The sequence below is a fragment of the Buteo buteo genome, chromosome 18 (genome assembly GCF_964188355.1).
Source record: "Buteo buteo chromosome 18, bButBut1.hap1.1, whole genome shotgun sequence".
NCBI lineage: Eukaryota > Metazoa > Chordata > Aves > Accipitriformes > Accipitridae > Buteo > Buteo buteo.
The window spans coordinates 5356721-5376857 of NC_134188.1; the positions used below are offsets into that span (position 1 = coordinate 5356721).

The 20137-nt window shown below is 41.6% G+C and overlaps 1 protein-coding gene across 1 annotated transcript; it reads right to left on the minus strand.

Annotated features, from left to right (window-relative positions):
- Positions 1-765: 765 nt before the first annotated feature.
- POLR1D (RNA polymerase I and III subunit D) lies at positions 766-20100 on the minus strand. The gene is made up of 3 exons (XM_075050681.1): positions 19954-20100; positions 10197-10271; positions 766-2130 (listed from the first exon to the last, which is right to left on the minus strand). The coding sequence occupies exons 1-3, from the start codon at positions 19977-19979 to the stop codon at positions 1845-1847; spliced, it is 387 nt and encodes a 128-aa protein (XP_074906782.1). The 5' UTR covers positions 19980-20100; the 3' UTR covers positions 766-1844.
- Positions 20101-20137: the final 37 nt, after the last annotated feature.

Below are 20137 nucleotides of genomic sequence, written 5' to 3' on the forward strand. Positions count from 1 at the left end.
GAAGGCCTGAGCGTGGAAAGCTCTCAGGACACCATATTATCCCCAGAAGCCAGACCAGCAAGAATTCACACGGATTTGTTCTGTGGAACATCTCCAGCCCCAATCCTGACCAACTGTGAGATGAATGCTCTGTTGCAAAGCCACATCCATCCAGCACTGTCACTGCAGCAGAGCCCAGCCAGTATTACAGGTGCTGTCCTTCCAAAAAGGATTGTTAAGGAGAACACAACCAGTGTCCAGCAAAATAAGGACTGCCAACAACATCTGTTTATTTAAACCAAAGATAGTTCTACATTCTCCAAAGATACTATTTTTTCGTTGATCCCACTTAAATTGTTGGAAATTTTCTGAAAGGTTGGGACTTCTATTCCAGTGCTACGGTTCCTGCGGGGAAACAGAGAAGCTATCCTCAGTGGAAATGTAAAAGTATCCTACTTTGTTGGATACACTGACCCTGGCAGCCACCGGTGGGCTTAATGCCTGCTTAACTACCTTCCCATTACTCAGAAGAGTAATTCCCAGCTCACGCATCAAAATTCAGCCACAGCGGATCTCCACTTCGGTCTCCCCATCTCCTAGCTAACATGAAATTTCCAAGAGAGACAGGTAAGTATAGCAAGACGAGGTATAGATATGCCTATAGGTGGCACTCTTGCCCTGACACAACACTGAAGGACCACGAAGCCCTGGTCCTCGCCTTCCCTTACAGGAGAGAGGCCCATGTCAGCGAAGAAACCCATTAGAAGCATTAATTCCACAAAGCACTTTTAATGAACATTTTCGATTTTATTGTCAACACACTTAAAAACGGAAACCTATGTTCAAAACAATTCTTTTTGAGAGTACTGAAATACAAAGTATTTCACATGGAAGTTTGTTATTGTAACGCAAACAGAAGTGAGACGTAGAATATGCTGATGCGCATTTTATGTGGTCCAAGTCACAAGTTTAAGAACCGTACTGCTACAGAACTGTCACACGGGCTTGGAAAGTGAGCATTTGACTGTTTTTAAGTATCACCTCTGCATTTTTAGTATTACACATTTACTAGCAGTGGACAGAGAACACGATAATTTTGTCTTCAAGGCTTGTTTTGAAAGCACCATGACAACAGACTGTTCAAACTACTTCCTTACAGAGGGAAGTCTAAACAGAGACAATTATTGCAGTTATGGCTTTTTAGGAGTAATGTTTATTATTATCTATGACAGGTTTGTGAATATACAATAACAAGCAAAAATCAGTATTTCCTGGTAGCTCCTCCTGGAAAGCAAAACCAGCACTGCCCATTTTAATTTTTTTCTTTTTATATTAAAGAAAGCAAACTCTTATATTCTATACAAAATGCATGTGCTTGGCCAGGCACTGACCAGCTTTCCCTTCTAGATTCTGTAAAACTAAACTAACGCAAACACGCAAAACTTCTTTATTGGTTAGCAGCAAAGAAGTTCTGCAAACTTTACACAATAAATAGATTTCTGCTTAATTTAAATTTATTTCCGAAAGAGTGACATGACTAAATAAGTTGTATTGGACAGTGACACACGTATCACGCTCCATCACCAAGACCCTAAGCTTAGTTAGAAAGGGAGAGGAATGGAGCAAAGGGAAAGGAATGTCTGTTCTAAAATGACGGGAAGATTTATGCTGCACTTTGCTTTTCTCTTAAAGGTCCCAAAGAAAAGTTTTCTAAAGCTACCTCAAGGTTACTTCTCACACAAGCAAGCTGGTTCAAAATTCAATTTTGAACAGCATCTTTTCCTGAAAAACTGAGACATCCCTGCAGCCTCACACTTAATGACATTCCTGGCTTGTAACAACACGTATTCGTCACTCTCCTCTCCTCATCGTTTGCTTGACCGCTTTTCATGCTTATCCTTTGTGTGCTGGTTCCTGTTTCGGTGCCTCGGAGGAGAGCAGCTGACTCTCCTTCTGGACTGAAAGCTGGGTGTATATGGGTGAATTCTGCATTTCTTTGGTTTTTCTTCTTTCCTGCTTTTGTTTGGCTCAGGCTCCTTACTGTCTTCCTTTTGCTCACGCTCTTGGTCTTGTTCTTTTTGAGATGGTAACGTGTTTTTGATGGTATTAATAAGAAATCTTTTATTTGTACCAGCAAGAGGACATTTCAACCTGTAAAGACATTTAAAAGTGATCAAAAGACAAGATAAAAACATCCTGAAACAACTCTGAGATTTTAACTTAAATAATTTTAAGACAGGTTTGTGCTTTTGGCTTTCCTTGCATGCCACCTAGTGTAAACTCTCAGTACAGAAAGATATGCTTAAGGTTATCTCCTTTCTCCTTTTATCTTACTCTTTATAGGATGAAAGTTACTCTACTCCAACACAGTGAAAATCCACATGATTTTCACAAAGTAGTGTGTGCAGGGGGAAGCAGAGGACGACAAAATATTTTAAGGTTGACAGTGCTTAACGTGGGCATTCAGGAATCAAATATTTAGTAACATATTCCAAGTCAAATCGGAATGGTTTACAAGATCATAATCTACTAAAGTCAGCATTATCTAATGAACTGAGATATTCAGAAAGTGAAAGATACATTTGCATGAAAAACCAAACAGCTGTAGCGATAAAACATAAACATGAGGCATACCAATTTTAACTTCTATCTGGCAACCACCAAACAAAATGTTTTATTTCTTTTTCTTAAACAGAAAGGATACTTATCCAACTCTTATCCATTGTTTCTGACTTTCTCCTCTTGCAGCTTAACACTTTTGCACATAATTTATCAGCTAGTTTTAGTGAACAAGTACTGTACATTTCATTTATCTTGTAGATATCAGCTGTACTCTACTTATTCCCAATTTCATCTCTTAAAGAATGGAATGAGAAAAAACAAGTTTGAATATATTCCTGCAGTAAGCAGAAATCACTCTGAAGACTTTGTTTATACTGGGAGCCACTGTGGTGTTTGTCTTCACAACATTTTTGAGTCTGCATACTAATAAAGTTACGGGATTACTCTAAAAAAGCAGAGCTGTTGGAGATCACAGTGCCCCTTACTGAATCAACTATGGAGTCAATGAATCCTAACACCACAACGTTAAGATCATCTATTCTACTTGAGTATTTTGTGTAGAAACTATACCCTGACCATTTAAAAACCTTTGACACCTCTGAAAATCAGAGGTATCAGAACAACAAGAAAATTGTAGTGAAGATCATGTCTGATTATTTAACATACTTCATGACTTGTAACTGGACATGGCATATACCATTATGTTTTGCTTCAGGTCTGCCTAGTAAGCATTACTGATAATTTTTCTTGTCCTAAATCCTCAAAGAACTTACGAGAGTAATTTTAGAAGTATACATTAAACAGCCATACTGTTTTATTTCCACTAGGTATTTCTTGACACATTTCTACAGCATAGTTATTTTAGAGTTTTCTAAACTTTCTGCATACAAATCTACACTGTTTTGCTCAAATCCTGGTTAAAAAAAAAATCTTAAAAAACCCCAAACCTCTAGAGCTGTTATCTAGTATAGCTGTTTTGTAAATCAGGGAGACAGTATTTATCCACTAACTGTATTATGAAGTAAAAATACAAGGCTAATGTATGTCAGTAGAATAGGGTTTCTACTTCAAGCTGTATCAGCCATGAACATGGTGCCAAACATGGCACAGGTTACACTCAAGACTAACACAAACCAGCTAACATTTAAGTCCTCTGTATGTCTTATGCCAGCATTAAACTGTTGTACCTCCACATTTCCTACCAAGAAGGGCAGCTTTCTCCAGGCCGCATCCAGGCAAAAACTATTTCACATTTGTCTCCTTCCTCTTACTTTTTCTTAAGAGCTAATGCATTGATTAATATATATTGACTAATATATATAGCACCAGAACGAGACAATCTGCCCTAAATAAGTTCACCTTGCTGGAGTATTTATTTCTTTTGGCACTATGAGTGCTGCCTGAGCTATACTAAGAATGCAAACTGATGAGAAATGCAGGGCTTCGGAGTCAGCTAAGAGATGCCATTAGTTCAGCATCATACAGCGATAAAAGAGCCACCGGGCTTTCATGGAGCAGCAGTAAGTTATGGCACTGAAGAGAAACATTAGTCTTTAGTTTTATTGACCTCAGATTTCAACAAAGCAAATTCTGCCTTTAAGTCTTAAAGGAAATGAGATGTATGGCATGTGCTATATTACACATGCACACACACAAGCCCATAATGTTTACATATATCCATTGTATATATGGAACTGTGAAGATTAAAAGTGAACTGTATTAATACATTGATATCTTTGAGAGCATTTCTAATGGTGAGAAGATTGACCTCCCCAAAGACAAGCCTCTGGCTTGCTGTAGGTCTGATCCTGCAACGCTCAATTCAATGACAGCTTTGCCCTCAATTTAAGTTCTGAAGGGCTGGGAGGCAAGCTCAGCCTGTGCAAGGTGGAGTACAGTACTGCTGACTAGTAAACAGTGCCACAGAACACATTTTAAAAGCTTTTTGTAAAAAAAAAAAAAAAAAAAAAAAAGAGTTAAAAGAACATTAAAGTTCCAAACTGGAACCCCTCAGGCAGGGCTGCAGGCATGACCAAAGCAAGCACACAACCTGCAATTCTAGAGCAGTCTTGTCTACAAAATGGACTCCAGTTCTGTAACAACGTAGTCACTCAATACAAGGGTTCACTTTTTGCTTTGCATGTTCCAATAAGCTAAACCAAGCTATCCTTACCCACATAACCTTGTCCCCCTCCACAGGTAAGTCCCCCCCACCCCAAAAATCTCTCCACTATGCAATGACAAAGAGTCAACATTGCATTTTGAGCAAGAAAAAAAATACTAAATCTGTTATTGAGAACATAGGTCAAATCTTAACTCTACTTTTGACATTTTAAGCCAAATTCTGTGCAATGACACAGTATTTCCAGCCACTACCTGTTATCAAGTGTAGCAGTGCAGTTCAACACATAAGTGTACCATGCAAGTTCTTAACAGTAAAACATGCTGACACCATTTAGGACACAAGAGTACAGTCCCATGCACCACAGTCTTTTCTCTGCTGGGTAACTGGACATATCAAACAGGTTTGGCACTGTCAGCCTCAGCATATAGAGTAAATCACATCTTTCCAGGAAACAAAGTTCATTATGGATGAACTTACAAGTACATTTCTAACACTTCCAAACTGCCATGGAAAATACAGTGCTTAGCAGAAGAGTGACTGAAGGCAAAAAAAAAAAAAAAAAAAAAAAAGCAGCTAGAGGTTGTTTTGCCAAACTATCTAATCTAGGCTGTTACCCTTTCACAGGGGATCACACAAAACAGGATGCCTGGGAGGACATGGCAAGCTTTTTTGTATGGACTTGGCAGCTAGATACAGCTGGCAGGACTTTGGATGGGAACCGGTGCTCTGATCACAAGATTTCAACATATTTACTTTGCAATCTCTGTCTGTACCCTGTTTCTCCTCCTCTTCAGATTCAAATGAAAGAGATGTAGGGGAATCACATTGCAGTGTTTCTGCACAGTCATGCAACACCCATTCAAAGACAAGATGCAATACAGCATTTCGCAGTTCCAGTGCCCTCAAACGCCTCGGCCTCATCTTCGTTATTTTGTATTCTGCAGTACTTCTAACAGATTTGGTATTGAACAGAAAGCTATCTGTAGGAATGAAAGCAATTTTAGGATTGCTTTACAAGAAATCAGGTTAAAAATAATTTAATGCTTCCAAAATTTATCTTCTTTTTGCAATTTCATCTGCTCTTACAATGCAGAGCTGAACAAACCATCCCAAAATATCCTGTTTTCCGTATCTTATTTTAGGTAAGCTTTTCAAGTAAGCCAAGAAGATTACATTCAGTTCAGCCTTAGCACTTGCTACCAGCATCTTTGAAGACCAGACCGATACCTTGGAGAAAAAAAAAAAGCCTCTAGAACACAGTAGCTTTTGTGGCATTTTAACTGCCTTTCTCAATTAAAGCAGAACCACTTAAAATGGGACCTAACTCCACTGTTATAAAGAAGCTTATGAATTATGTACATAGGACCAACAAAAACACTTAAGGAAAGCTGAGCTTTTAGTTTGATTTTACCTAGACACATGATGGAAAACCCCAAATATCCTATGACTTTATTTCATCTGTGTCCGATACTCTCTGATGAATTAAGGATAAATTTATCTAACCATTTCAAGTGTTCTTACACTATTTGTCCACAACTGCCCATCCTGGATCCAGCTGGCCCTTCAAATGTTAACTTCCAGACAGCTGCTCTGATGTCTTTTCTCATCTCAGAAGTTCCAGCATCACAGCAGCATCACTGAGATTCAGCCACAGATTCTGCTCTCTTTTGGTCAACATTTCTGGGATTAAGACACCTTCAGAAGAGGATCCTCCTTTCCTTTTCTCTCACACATGTTCTTACTTGTGATTAGCTCTACTAATGCTTGAACTAGATACATCATCAACAGATATCATAAGGATGTAGGAGACCCCCAACAAGAATCACTATGGCCATAGAGTACGTACAAAAGGAGCATTGCAGGAACTAGAAACACTGCAGTGCTGAGAGCAAACATCTTGAGGACATCCAAGGAATAAGTCAATACTCAAGAGCCAACAACATGGTATCTACAAATAAGAATATCCAGTATTTCTTGCATTCATTTGCCATGGACCTAGATACTGCCAACCTGAGCAGTCCTGAGAGCATGGAGGCCAGCGAGCTAAGACTCCTAACCAACTAAGAGCTCATGTAGCCCATTGGCGATACTGACAGTTGCTCTGTGCCCAGGGAGCCTCAGATAATTTCCCTTCACACATAAGCTCCTGCCTGATATCACCACCAACCTCCCTGTTTGGGACAAGCCTTTCTTCTACTAGCATCTAACCCCTACGGGTCAAAGCACCTACCCACATCATCCACAGCAAACTTGTAAGACAATGTAACACTGGCAAAACATTCCCAAACTGGAAGAAATACCGTCCCATATTTCAAGGCTGAGTCTTTGTACTAGAGACTTGGGCTAAAGGATGACTGCTTGGTACATTTTTTCGGTACCTGTCAGCTATGCTAGCTTGGATGCTTGTAGTTTAGGCTCAAACAGCAGCTGACTATCCATCTCGCATGAGGAGGCAGCAAAAAGGTAGGTAGGGGTGCTTGGGGAACTTTTTCAAACAGCACACTTGAGCTATGGAGAACTAATCACTCTGGACACTAATGGAGCAGTGGCTTGAACCTGAAAGCAGTCCCAAAACAGTGTTCAGAGACTGGCTAAGATTTTGCTGCCATCAACACCCACCAGGAGACACTGCTCCTTTGTAATGGTATGCACAATACAGTTCCCCGGGAATGCCACCTCCCCATGCACCTCCCTTTAACCAATTCCTGTCAAATGCCACTGACTCCAGAAATGTATTTCCCAGTATTCAACAGCTGCTGGAGAGCAACATAAACTGGAATCAGCAAAGTATGAGCAGTAGCAGCCTCTGCTTCTCCTTACCCAAAGACAGATGGCAGAACAAATCTTTTCTTCATAGGCCGAGTTGCTTCAACTATCCAGTGCCAATGCAGGACTGATGGCCTTACACTAGATGTCTCCAGGGTTTGTGCATCTCTTCTCCAGGACTCCTCTGACAAAGGGCTGAGGAAATCCCAGAAGTCCTCATGAAACACACCTGTAAGCATTTTGAGTTTGGCAAGGAAGGAAGGTTTTGCGTTTCATCTGTTAAGACTGTGCTTTTAGACAAGTTGGTGATGACCTTGTCTCTTTGCTTCTACCAGTTATGCTTTCCTGGATTTGGTCTACTAATATACATTTTCATGATCTAAATTTTCTGCTCATTTCATTTGCTATCCACAGAGCTCAGAGCAGCAGTTACCTTCTCCTCAGTAGTTTACAATTGCAAGGTTACATGTCAGTCTTGGATCTAATCTCTGAAGCCCTTCAGGATTTACCGTAGCATCAGTTACATCTGATTGCATTTTGCTGGAGTGTGATACTCAGCTGAGCATAGTTAAGTTTCCTTCCAAGTATCTTACTAGTTATCTCCCAGGTAAATATGCAATACCTAGCTGTTGGGCCAGTTCAGAAGGACCAGAGAAGCACAATGGAGCACGAAAAATATTAAAGGGAAGAGAGCAGTGGCAGCTTCCAGCTGCTGTTCTCTTGCGCTTGCAGAACTAGACACCAAAGGTTATTGGGAGTCTGCCTATGGGGGGCTTTATATACCTTCCTTACAGCCACATACACCAGCTGTACACTAGCCTATGCCAAACTCTATGGCAGCAGGTTTGTGACAAATGGGATTACTACCAGTCTCTCTTAAGGATAAATTCAGAGAGGGAAAAATCCCTGGAGAAGCATCATATACAAAAAAAATCATCTGAGTGCAGGATATCCTGAGCTGCAGGCTGCCCGAAGCTGGGATAGTACCTTGAGGAAGTACTGCTACTTTCTTGTACCCTTCTTCCTCCATTTCCTAGGTGCTGGGTATTGGCCACTGATGGAGACAGGGCACTACAGAAATGGATCCATTGTTTGACCCAGTATAGCTATTCTCACGTTCCTCTGCAGCTGAAAGGATCCTTACTTCAACAGTCTCAGTTCAGGATATCACCACGCCAACCCCTACGTCAACAGTTTTCCTCTGCCTGAAGCCTTCTTGACAATCCTCTTCTCCTACACCTTTAACACAACCCTGGCCTAGCCACACACTATTTCACTCTAGTGGAATCTGCAGTTGTTCTGAAGAACAGGTCACCCTTGGCTATCCCCTCCTCTGGCAGGTCTTGGGCACAAGGCTTCAGCAAACTGCATGTTACCCCGAGCTGACCATCACAGCCAGCTGCGCAGGACCACCACTCTTTTACAGAGAAGGAATAAGAAGTAGCCAGAGCCAGGAGCAGAAGCCCACATGCACTCCTGGCTGGTATTCCAGACTGCACAAGCGGCAGCAAAGTTGCACAGGGATACTTGGTTATCTCCCAACAGAAATCTCCATACCTGGAATTAACTTGCAAATTCACAGTAACTGGATGCATGCAACACTTCACAGTGCTAACTAATTATCTGCACTGGTTTACTGGCCATTTAGCAAGGCTGACAGGGTAAAAGCATGCTGCATCAGTATAGCTATAACCACTCCACGGGATTAAACCAATTTAACTATTTTAACATAAAGAGTGTAAACTGCATCCCTAGCAGAAATACTGGGTAAAATATACAAAAACCCCCAAACTTGTTTAGAAAACATAAAGGATTAAATGTTTTCAGCAAGACGCTATTTTAATCTCTTCAGAGCTACTAAAACAAACACAGCCAAGAAATCAGCCGAGAACTTCATTAACAGCGCAGGCTTATCTTTTACTACTGTTGGTGGAGGAAGCCAAACCTTATCTACAAATGAGTTTAATGCAGTCAACTGGTGTACTACTTGTGTGAACATCCCTAGATCCAATAGCTTCTTATCAAAGTCATACACATTATTTTAAGATGAATGACTCTTCTCGGCACGTTATTACTTCTTTAATTACAATTACATGCATTACATTCCATAATAATCTAGCTGTAAACACTGAAATACTGCATTGAGGAATTAATACTGTATTTCTATTAAGATGTAAATACTGTGATTCTTCTCCCACTTGCTACACAAATTAGCCCCTGGGTTTTAGGAGGTTTTTTTAAGTATTAAAAAATACCTCCTTCCAAAATTGGATTATACTTCGAGTTCATTTTTGGCTGCAATTTACACATGGATTCTCTACTAGAGGATCATTTATTATTTTTATTGTTTTAAGGGTTTAGGTTTCTTTGTCATGTTATGAATTCTGTTAACTTAAACAGAATCTAAGCCAGTAACATGTGGCCAGTATGTAAGTAAATGCACACTGAAACTACCCAGTATTTTAAAGAGTCACAAGGTTCCAATTCAAACTTTGCAATTCCATCTACTATAAGGAAACACTATTAGAGTTTTCCAGTTGCTTTGACTTCAACTCATTCAGTCACACAATTTCATGCAGGCAGAATTTACTTGAACTTCTTTCTTATCTGGACTCAAATTTTTGCCCAGACAAATTAATACATGGATGAAGACAAATTATTTAAACATGAAGCAAATTAAAAGGTAGAGACTTCTGTCACGCATTAAATGTAGAATTTATTTTGGCATCGGTCACAGAATTCATTTCCTCTTGGCAAAACTTACCAACCCATAGCTCCCATTGTTTCAGCTCTGGTTCTCCCACGTTTTGCCTCTTTGAGTAACTCTTCCACAGCCTTCCTAAACATAAGGAAAAGAAAAAAGTTACCACTTGCGGAACACAAGAACTTGCCACTTTATGCACTTATGTAAATAAAGTGGAGAGCTTCTTCACTGTAATGAATTCGGCAATAAAGAAGCTACCAAAATCACCTTGACTTTCTTATTAAGAGAATTCAGATTCCTATCCATCAAGATTAAAAGAAACATTTTGACATATTAAAAGCAATTAAAGCTGTTGCAAATACAACAATTGCAATACTAATTGAAGATTAGAAATAAAGTGTACAGAACTGGTGTACTACATTGAAGAACACAGTCCCTATCACTTTGCCTTGGGAATGCTCTTCCCTGCTTTCACTTCACTTAGGTTCTTCCTGAAGTCTTTCAGCCACAGCAGACCTATCTATTTTGAGCACAGCTGAACACCAGCAGTAAAATAGCAAGCAGTCAGATGACAGTAAAATCCCTGCAACTACCAGTCGTCAAACTGCACTAGCTTTGTGTAACAGTGGAAGAAAAGAGCTCATCTTTGTGACTATGATCCACCACCATCCAAAACAAACAACTTTTACGTTATCAGCATATTCTAGAACAAACTGGCAAGACTACCACTAAAGCGATTAAATAACTATGCTCACATAAAAAGGTCATCGGAGAGCGTAAATTATGCAAATTATAGATAACTCCTGCAATGTCAGTCTTTCAGTTCTCTTTATGAATTAATTTCAATCTCAAATAAAACTTAAGTAACTGCTCTACAGTACATGGTTGAAGTTAATGGGAAAACCAACGAAGGGATAACGCGAGCCATTTATTATATAAATTGAACGCATAAACTAACAATTTAGTTAGTTAACTGTAAGCAACTATATATGTCAACCAAAAAATAACTGCAAGACAGAAAAGGAAAGCTATGCACCTGGCTGTAATACCCAGTATATGAAGCTAAGCATTAACACCACTGACCTAGGTAAGACTGAAGGCTTGAGGAACTGAAGGTAGGAGGTAACAAAGATAGTATTTATTGTTTAGGTCTCCCAGCTATGATAGTCCAAATGCCAGCAGCCATTCTGGCACATGTGAGCAACACAATCATCTTGATAGTACAAGTGTGTGTGTAGACTGTGCAAAACAGGTAACTGCCAACAGACTTCAACTCAAACTTCAAGGAAGCCATGTCCTATCACATTGTTATGGTATTATTAGCATAGCAGAATTTTGCTGCTTTGCCACAGATTAAAAAAAGCCTAAGTATCCATTTTGTTGTCAAGCCAAAACTGAGACTAGAGAAGTCAAGAATCATCATCTAATAGCAGAAGCAGGTCTGAGAAGAAAAGCAAGCAATTTACATGGCAGGTCCATGTCAAGATCTAACAAGTTATTGCTGGGCTCTGAACATCGAACAGAGTGGTTTATTACCATTTAGGTTATTAAAGTCTACACAGAAAACACAAGAGGTCTTAGCTTTAAATGCATACAGTGCATGTGCGTAACAGGGAATGAAAATAAGCAGTACAGAATTTCCTTCAGTAGCTAATGAGAAAATGTCATGCAGTTACAGGGCAGCCTACATCTGTCAGTCTAGATCTAACCTTCTTCAGTTTGTTATGGTTTTAACATAAGCCTTTACTGGCTCCCTTCACATTTGTGATCGTGGATTTGTTCATTCATTAGGACAGGATGGTGACATTTTATAAACACAGACACACTTTTTCTTCTGTCTGTATTGCTTTTGGGCATGCTTTGGTTTTCCCTGGTACCAGAAAACAAATTGGTGCTAAATGAGTACAAGTGTAACATACATCAAGTTATAGCTACTCTTTCTACAGTTACTCTGCAGCTCTGCTTGGATATAGTTTTCATATTTTATACTTACAACCAGCTATCATGGAACTACTTCCTCACTTTATAGTAGTTTCCAGCAAGCAGTACTTTAGCTAAAGATTCCTAAACAAGCCTCCAGAGTCTGTCACTAGCTGTCGAAGAACATATAAATAATCCTTGATCAACTTTTATTTTTTTATATATATATATATTCATTCCCCCTTTGTTCCAAGGGGAAACCATTCCATCCAGCAAAAGCTGAGATCTGTGCCAGACAGACACGCAAATACTCACAGGCTATAACTTTTTCCTTTGGGAGTTTGCATTTGACGGGCTTTGCAAAGGAAAGCGTCTAAGACTTCCACAGAAACAATAGTAGAGAAACGCACCAAAAATTGTAGTATTGCTTCTCTGTGCACTAGTTTATTAATGGCACATTGGTTTAAGTTCCTCACAGAAGTCTCTCTCTCATGTAAGGTTATTAGTCTCAGTAGCAGTTGGGCTTGGGGTACTTCGAATCCTTTTTGAAGCATACATTCAATTGCAAGGACATGTTGCATATGCAGTCATAGCATGAGCATTTGTGGGAATGGAGCATTTGCCCAGGTTTTGAGTTGGTAACCTGTTTGAGTTACCTGCACCTAGATGCAAAGTACAGCATCAGCAACCTTACCAGCTACTTCTGCCTTCCAGGTAGGAGCAGTGGCGTATGTGGGACAGCTACTGCCAGGAACAAAAAAAAAGGGTAAGAAACACAGGCTCTACCACTGGAACGTGGGAGATGTTGCATACGCAGGTCTCCATGAAGTTATGGCAAAAATTATTTTTTCTCCAGACCCAGAATTTTCTGTCTGAGCAGCCTGAGCTAGTTTATAGTAATGACAGCAGAAACAAGTGGCCTTTATAAAAGCCTGTCCCGAGCCTTCAAACAGCAATGTCAGACAAAGGGGAGGAAAGAGGAAAAAAAAGTATCTGACTTCTACTTACCGCAGTTACCAAACTTAGTGATTCTGTTTTGAGAAACCTGACTAGGAGGCAGATGAAAAGCCTGTCACTATTTTATGTTACAAAACCTGTCATTATTTTATAATTAAAATCATAAACCAAAGTATCTGAGCTACAAAGCACTAATAAAAGCCACACACAGACACATTTTTTAAACAGCTATGATTCAGTTTTAGGGGAAACATCACAATAAATTAATATGGTGACACCATTTCTATTAACTTAGGTAGGAATTATAAGCCATTAAGTATTTGAGACTTTTTTTTTCCCTCTGGTTATATCAAAGATCAGACTGACTTGGCATCCATCTTAGTAGCCTTATAAGTCAACACCTTCCTTTCTTATCAAACACTGTTTCCTAATATTGGTCCTTCAACATCAATCTTATTCACTGCACCTACACAAAGCCCTTTCGACTTGCACAGACAAATGAAAAAAATCCTCAAATCCTCTTTGAAATAATGTGTTTCCACTCACTGAACTTACATCCTCTACACAAGTAAGCCAAAAGCTTAAAAGCTATGCAAACAAGGTTTTTACATTTGCTTTTAGAGGCCTCTTGGGACTTTGCATTCCTTGTTCTCTTCATTTTTACAGCTTGGTTACAATACAAGCAGTCCTGTGGCTGCCAGCTTCAACTCCAAGACCAGCAGCATGAGCAAAGAGAACAACACAGCATGCAGCTTTCACAGGAGAACCACCCAAACACTGGGGGGCTGACAGGAAGGAAAATTAGGGACAGGGGCACATTTAAGAACACTGTCATCATTCTGGCACCTTTTATAGCAAGCACGACTTAAAACTTCCTGTAGCAATCCTTTTTGAGCAGTCAAACTTAGCTGCAGAATTACAGTAACATGAAGGTATAAGCAGTGATGTTTTTATCTTCAAGAGTATCACCCAAGACCTATTTACATTTCTGAGGGATTAGACCTTTTCCTCTATATTCCAAGGTTACAGGCAAAGCTCCCATTGCATAAATCCTAACTTGCATCACAAATACATGTGCCCAAAGAATGGGAGAACGTTAAAGTTTCCGAAGTCAGGCAAAACCAGAGATATTTTCTATTCCTCACTCAGGGAAAGAGCTTCATCATTTTTCCGAAAGATCAGACAGACTGAAAAATGAATAATTGGTAATAAAGAGGTATGTCTGATACAGTTACAGGCAATGAAAACACTGTGTCATTACAGAGACCACCCAATGTTTGTAATTATAGACCACTCTGTCAGGAGAAGACGTATCATGCTGGAGCTCACAGCTGTGAGGCCACACAGCCACAGCTCCATGCCCAAGTACAACTAGCAGCAAGGCTGAAAATCTACTCCCAGCAGGCAGATGCACACACCACACATATACACCACTGGCCACACCAATCACAGACACACAGAGCGCTCACACCAACAGCTTCATCCTGCTCTTCTCTCTGGCTGGAGCACACGAGGCTTCAGCCCAACTCCACTGCTGGTACACACCATCACACAGAGCTGGCTGGGACTCCCTGGTCCCCCAGTACCCAAGCCCACTGAAGTTTTGCCCATAGGGACACGCAGGCACACACATGTCTCACCCCCTGGAGACCCTCTGACCCAACAGTCTCTCCAGCAGCTGGCCAGGACTCCTTGGTGCCTCCAACAGCTAGCTCCTCCCGTGGTCTTGCTCTTAGAGATACACGCTCACCTCCCAGCTCCCACCTTATTCACCCACTCACCCGCTGATCCAGCTTGATCTTTGCTAGCAGCCACACGCTCCCTCACACACCCACGCTTGCTCCAGTACTGCAGCACAGATAAAGAGGTCCCCAATCCCACTCCAGTGGCTGACACTTGGTTTTACTCACTCCATGAAGCGTTCCTGGTTGCTGGCATGCAGCCCTGCAGCCCAGGGTCCCAACCCAACTGCTGGCATCCAGACCTGCACTGGTTCCAGCTGCTGGCTCCACGGACACACCACAGTCCCTCCAACCCATGCTTTGACTCTAGTTGCTAGCAATGAGATGTACACCCACTCCCCTCAAATAGAGTCCCTCACCCAAGAAAGAGTTAGAAAGGAATTTAACAGGAAGACAGGACAGACTGCGCTGATCAGGCGCAGGGCACAGCCAGACAAGGGTACCAACCAGCGGCCTATTCACACACGACCAGACATTTTTACCCCCTTATTCCTCTATTTTCCCGCTGTTGCTTCTCCCCAAACCACCTGAACCTATCCCTTTCCCCGCCTTTGGTTCCTCCCCTACACACCCCGTAATAAGCCTCACGCAATCTCAAAATGCTCTTCTCCTGCATCCCATAATACATCCCACACCCCTAGGCAGCAACACCCTTAAGTCCCAAAGGTGCTCCAGCATTGACTCATCTTCATGGATGTCACACCTGGAGGACGAGGCTGACTCCTGGGACCAGCCCTGGGAGGGGCCCAGAGAAGATGTTTTCATCTATTTCATCTACTATTTGCGCTCCCCCATCCACTACGGTCTCTCTTCAGTCCTCCCGTGGGTGTGCCCAGGAGCTTTTGGCACATAACCTAACAAACTCTGCCATCTCCACCCACGCCATCATCTTATTAAAAGATCCCGATGAGAACTCTAATGAAAATATATCTACTGGAATTGCTTCACAGCACGCAATCGGCTACGGAAGTGCACAGACCTGGAGTAGGAGGGCAGCATTCATATTCAACATCTCCCAGAGTCAGAGAAGGGACATCTTTATCAAACACATTTTCGTGAAAGACATTGACAGCATTAATAACTGCTTGCAGTCTATACCACTACTATTCGAGCACAAAGGCCAGGCTGCTCGGCTACTGTGATCCCCAAAATCACGCTTAAACCTACCTCCCGAGGTACTCTATGTCCTGACAGCAAGCTGCAAGCCCAGGAAAAAAATCAGCAGTTTTATTAAGCAATTTTCTCAAAGTAGTTTTATGCTGACTACACAACTTATCTTTAACCATGCACGGGACTGGAAATAGAAGTGGATGTTGGTATTCTGATTACATCTGAATAATATCAAGACCTTCAGTCAAGTAAAGGACTGAAGATACTGCCTTCTACAATAAAGGAACGGTCATGAAGGCCAGTGTTATTTATAATTAACTCCTCTGAGCTGGTTTGTCCTATCTGCTCACACTTACTAAGAAAACTGAAGAAAAGGAATGTCAAGAATAAAGCCTAAGCCACAACATTAAAAGCAAGAATGAAAAATGCCACAGACTTCCTAACGTTTGTTCAAAGGCAAAGACATGCTCTCATTCTTTGTCGATGAGGCTTTGTACTTATTTAAATATTCTATTTGTCAGTCCCATGAGTGCTATTTGCAGCACATTTCTGTGATGATATTCTCACCGGCTTGAGTAGCAAACACACCACTCCGTTTCAAACACCAATTTTAACTTGCAGACCACTTTTTGTGCCATGAACATGGGAAAGAATGGCATGCTGAATCCTGATACTTCAATTTTAACTGTTAAAAACAACAGTAAGAACTATCAACTAATTTCTGCAAGGCACAAAGCTTACTTGTTAAGAAGTGTAATTGGGATGCCTGTGCAGCAAAAATATGAGACTATTGATTCTCAACTCAACTACAGGCCTCTTGTTACAGAATTATAGCATTCCTTGTTATTCAGAGCAGCAGCTCCTTAGGAAACACTTAATTCCAAGTAAGTGATGCTCCAAACAAGCTTGGTAGGCACTTCTAATAAGGTATGGTATCCAAGGTTGTGAAATATTCATAGCTGTTGAAAGACAGAACGGATTATGGAAGGATTTGGACACACAGCATAACAAAGCCACTTCCTTTATATTCACAGAGAAATGACACATTTTCTGTGCTTCAATCACAAAGAACCACCATGATGACAATTTAGGAAGGAGAGGGGGAAGAAAGATTTTTTTTAGATAGGGATGAAAATGGTGACCTCTGTAATATCCCAAAGGATATTTAGTTGAAATAAACTAAGAAAATCACATACATGTGCTTGCAAGGGAATCAAACTAAGCTCTTCCTGGTAGCTGATTTGTAACCTTTTTTTTTTTTTTTCCTACTCATTCTTGGGTCATACCTTCACAATACCATTAATTATATATTAACAGAATTAGCCTAGAATTTTCTTAGAATCACACTGTATCTCAAGACTCGGTCTTCACTGATGTACCAGCAAGTTCACAGGATAAAATGTCAGTTCATGCTTCCAACAAAGGTTACCGGGTGAGGTGGAGCAGAGGAAATAATTCAGTAGAATGTAGCAAATACTACTATTTTACACACCTGTGGTATTTACAGCTTTTAGAGTTTTAAAATCCAGAGTATGCAACAGTCATATTGTAACTTGCAAGTTAGTATTCAGCTTTGGTAGTGACTATCACTTCCTATTAAAGTGAGGAAAAGAGAAAACGCAAGGTCAGGAGAGAGTCAGACATGGTAAAACTGAAAAATAATAGCAGGGAAATGTGGCAGTAAGGATGAAACAGAACAAGCAAGATGAAGAGAGCTCTCCTTAGATAATAACCCCCCAAAATAGGACAACTGACTTGTCTTAACAGATCACTGTTCAGAATGCTGGAACACAAAATTCACTTCAGCCCTGAAAAAACATGCACAAAAGTAGTTACGCTTCTTTTTCTGCCACGGTAAATTAAATAAAACCCACACATACAAAAACCTTAAGCTGTTATTTAAGATTTATGAATTGCAAGACAAGCCAGAGTTCAGACTACTGAAAATATTCTAAATAAACCCATTTTTAAACATTAAAAATCTACCCAAAATAGTTAACAGTGTGGCTACAGAACAGAAATGCCACTATTTGTATGCTAAAGCCATATTATAAGGAGCTGAAAAAGTATAAACCCTAACTACCACTGCTATACTCTTAACAGGAGAGTATGCTCAACAGGTCATCGAATATGAAACTAAGAAGTAATGTCTGTAAACCAAAAGATAAAGAAAGGTCTGTATTAGACTCTTGAAGACTGTACAGGGAAGCATATTTAGAGTAAGAAATATCCAAGTATGGCATTTAAATGCATACAGCATGAACTGAATTCAGGGTGCTACTACCAAAGTGAGCTGCTATGAAAGCTGAGGGTATGAAAAAGTAACTAATGATAGGTGGATCCAGGACAGAAAGTGATAATCATCAAGTATATTGTACTTACGTTCAGAGACGATTAAACACATATGGAGGTGAACGGTAGCATGGATTGAAGACACCGCACAGCTAAACCCTACGGCGTACCACCCGATAAGTAATACTGAGCTTCATCCTCTTTATCTGCCATGCTGCCAGAGAAAAGGAATAGCAAACCCCAACTCAGATTGAAGCTGTGAGGCAGCATAAAACTTTGAATCTGGCTCCTGGGAAGGAAAGCATCAGAAGGAGACTGTGGAGCCATCAGCTACAGCCGGTAGCGAGGAGCTATGCCCTGAACTGCCTGGAGGTCCCCAAGTCCCCAGCACAGCAATAGCAGCCAGAGCACAGACAGCATGGAAGAATAGTGACATGGTTTCAACTTGCTAAGAATGAAAGAGGTTTAAGTTCGGAATGGCACTAGTAAAAATAACATTCACGCATATATAGAAAGAAGCTTCAATTATTAAACTGATGATCTGGCCCTTCCACCACCCCACTGGTTATCACTTTTATGCCATTTAAAATACTTGCCAGATATAAGCACAAACAAATTATTTTCTAAAGGTGCTCTCAAACGCAGTTTCTTAAAAATTAAGTGAGAGATTCACGTGGAGAACAGTTCAGAAAGCTTCTGGTCACCACTTCACTATAACATTTTTTTTAAGCAGCTGTAAGACAAAGTGCAGTTATACAAGCTTGCAAAAAAAACCCCAAACCCTAATAACTACAAATAGGATTATTACTATGTGTTATAAACATATAAAAATTACTATGTGATATATCACATATAAAAATTTGTGATATAAACACCTAAAGTCTATTCCTAAAGCAAAAGCAAGAGAGGCCTACTGTGACTGAGCATCCAAATAGAGAAATCTGCATTTTAATTCTCAGCGTTTGCTTGGGAACACTGTAACTCAGTACGCACAGCAAGATGAGTCCTCTCGTCCCAATGAAACGAGAAATAGAAAACAATTTTATTTTTTGACAAAAGAACGGCCACGCATTTTGTACTACTACACATAAGAAACAGGGCAACTTTAACAATTAATCAGCTGGCCCACCTCCAACGCTGAAAATTGAAATTTCTAAGAATAGAAGTTTAATATTTTTTTTTTTGGTTAACTTTACCAAGGACACCTATTCGCCAAATTATAACTGACGAGAGGTGAGCCACCTAACGCTTTTCAGTCTTGTTTCTAAACGATACCAGCACGCATGACCAGAACGGTTGGTCATTATTATTTTTTTTAAAGTCACAGCTCTTCCCATTACGCAGGAAGACCCCATTTATTTTTCTCCCGCACCTCCCTCAGCGAAAGCTCCGAAGTTTTGCCCCGAGGACAAGCCGCAACCCAGCTCCGGGCTGCGCAACCCCCCCACCCCCGCAGCCGGAGGGGCTGAGGCGGAGAGCGGGGGGCCGCGGCGAGGCCAGGCCGGGCTGAGGGCCCTCCTCTCCCCGAGGGTCCTCCTCTCCCCGAGGGCCCAGGCCCCACCGCCACGGAGGGACCGACTCCCTCCCGCGCAAGGCCTGGCGGTTCGGTTCACACACACCCCCCCCTCCAGCTCCTCAGACCCCCGAGGCCCGTCGCAGGCGGCCCCAGACCCAACGCTGCCCCGGTCTGTGAGGGGCAGGAAGGCGACGCCGGGCCCCGCTCCGGCGGAGAGGCCCCGCCGAGGCCGTGAGCCCCCCCGGGCCGCTCAGCCGCCGCCCGCCCGGCCGCCCCTCACCTCTCCAGCTCCGGGTCCTCCTCCATGGCGGCGGCGGCGGCCGCTCTCCCCCTCTGCGGCCCGGCTCCTCAGGCGAAGGCCGGCGCCATGTCCCGCTCGAGGCCCGGCTCAGGGCGGAGCGGAGCGGCGGGGGCAGGCGCAGCCGAGCGGCGAGGACCCCGGCGGGGAGGAGCCGGGGCGGTAC

What these genes read in the sequence shown, in the direction of transcription:
- POLR1D (XM_075050681.1), bottom strand. Translation starts at nt 19,979, where the DNA reads ATGGAGGAGGACCCGGAGCTGGAGAG. An exon ending in GAGGACCCGGAGCTGGAGAG is followed by an intron (nt 10,272 to 19,953) that starts GTGAGGGGCGGC and finishes CCTTATGTTTAG; the next exon opens with GAAGGCTGTGGAAGAGTTAC. An exon ending in ACAATGGGAGCTATGGGTTG is followed by an intron (nt 2,131 to 10,196) that starts GTAAGTTTTGCC and finishes ATGTCTTTACAG; the next exon opens with GTTGAAATGTCCTCTTGCTG.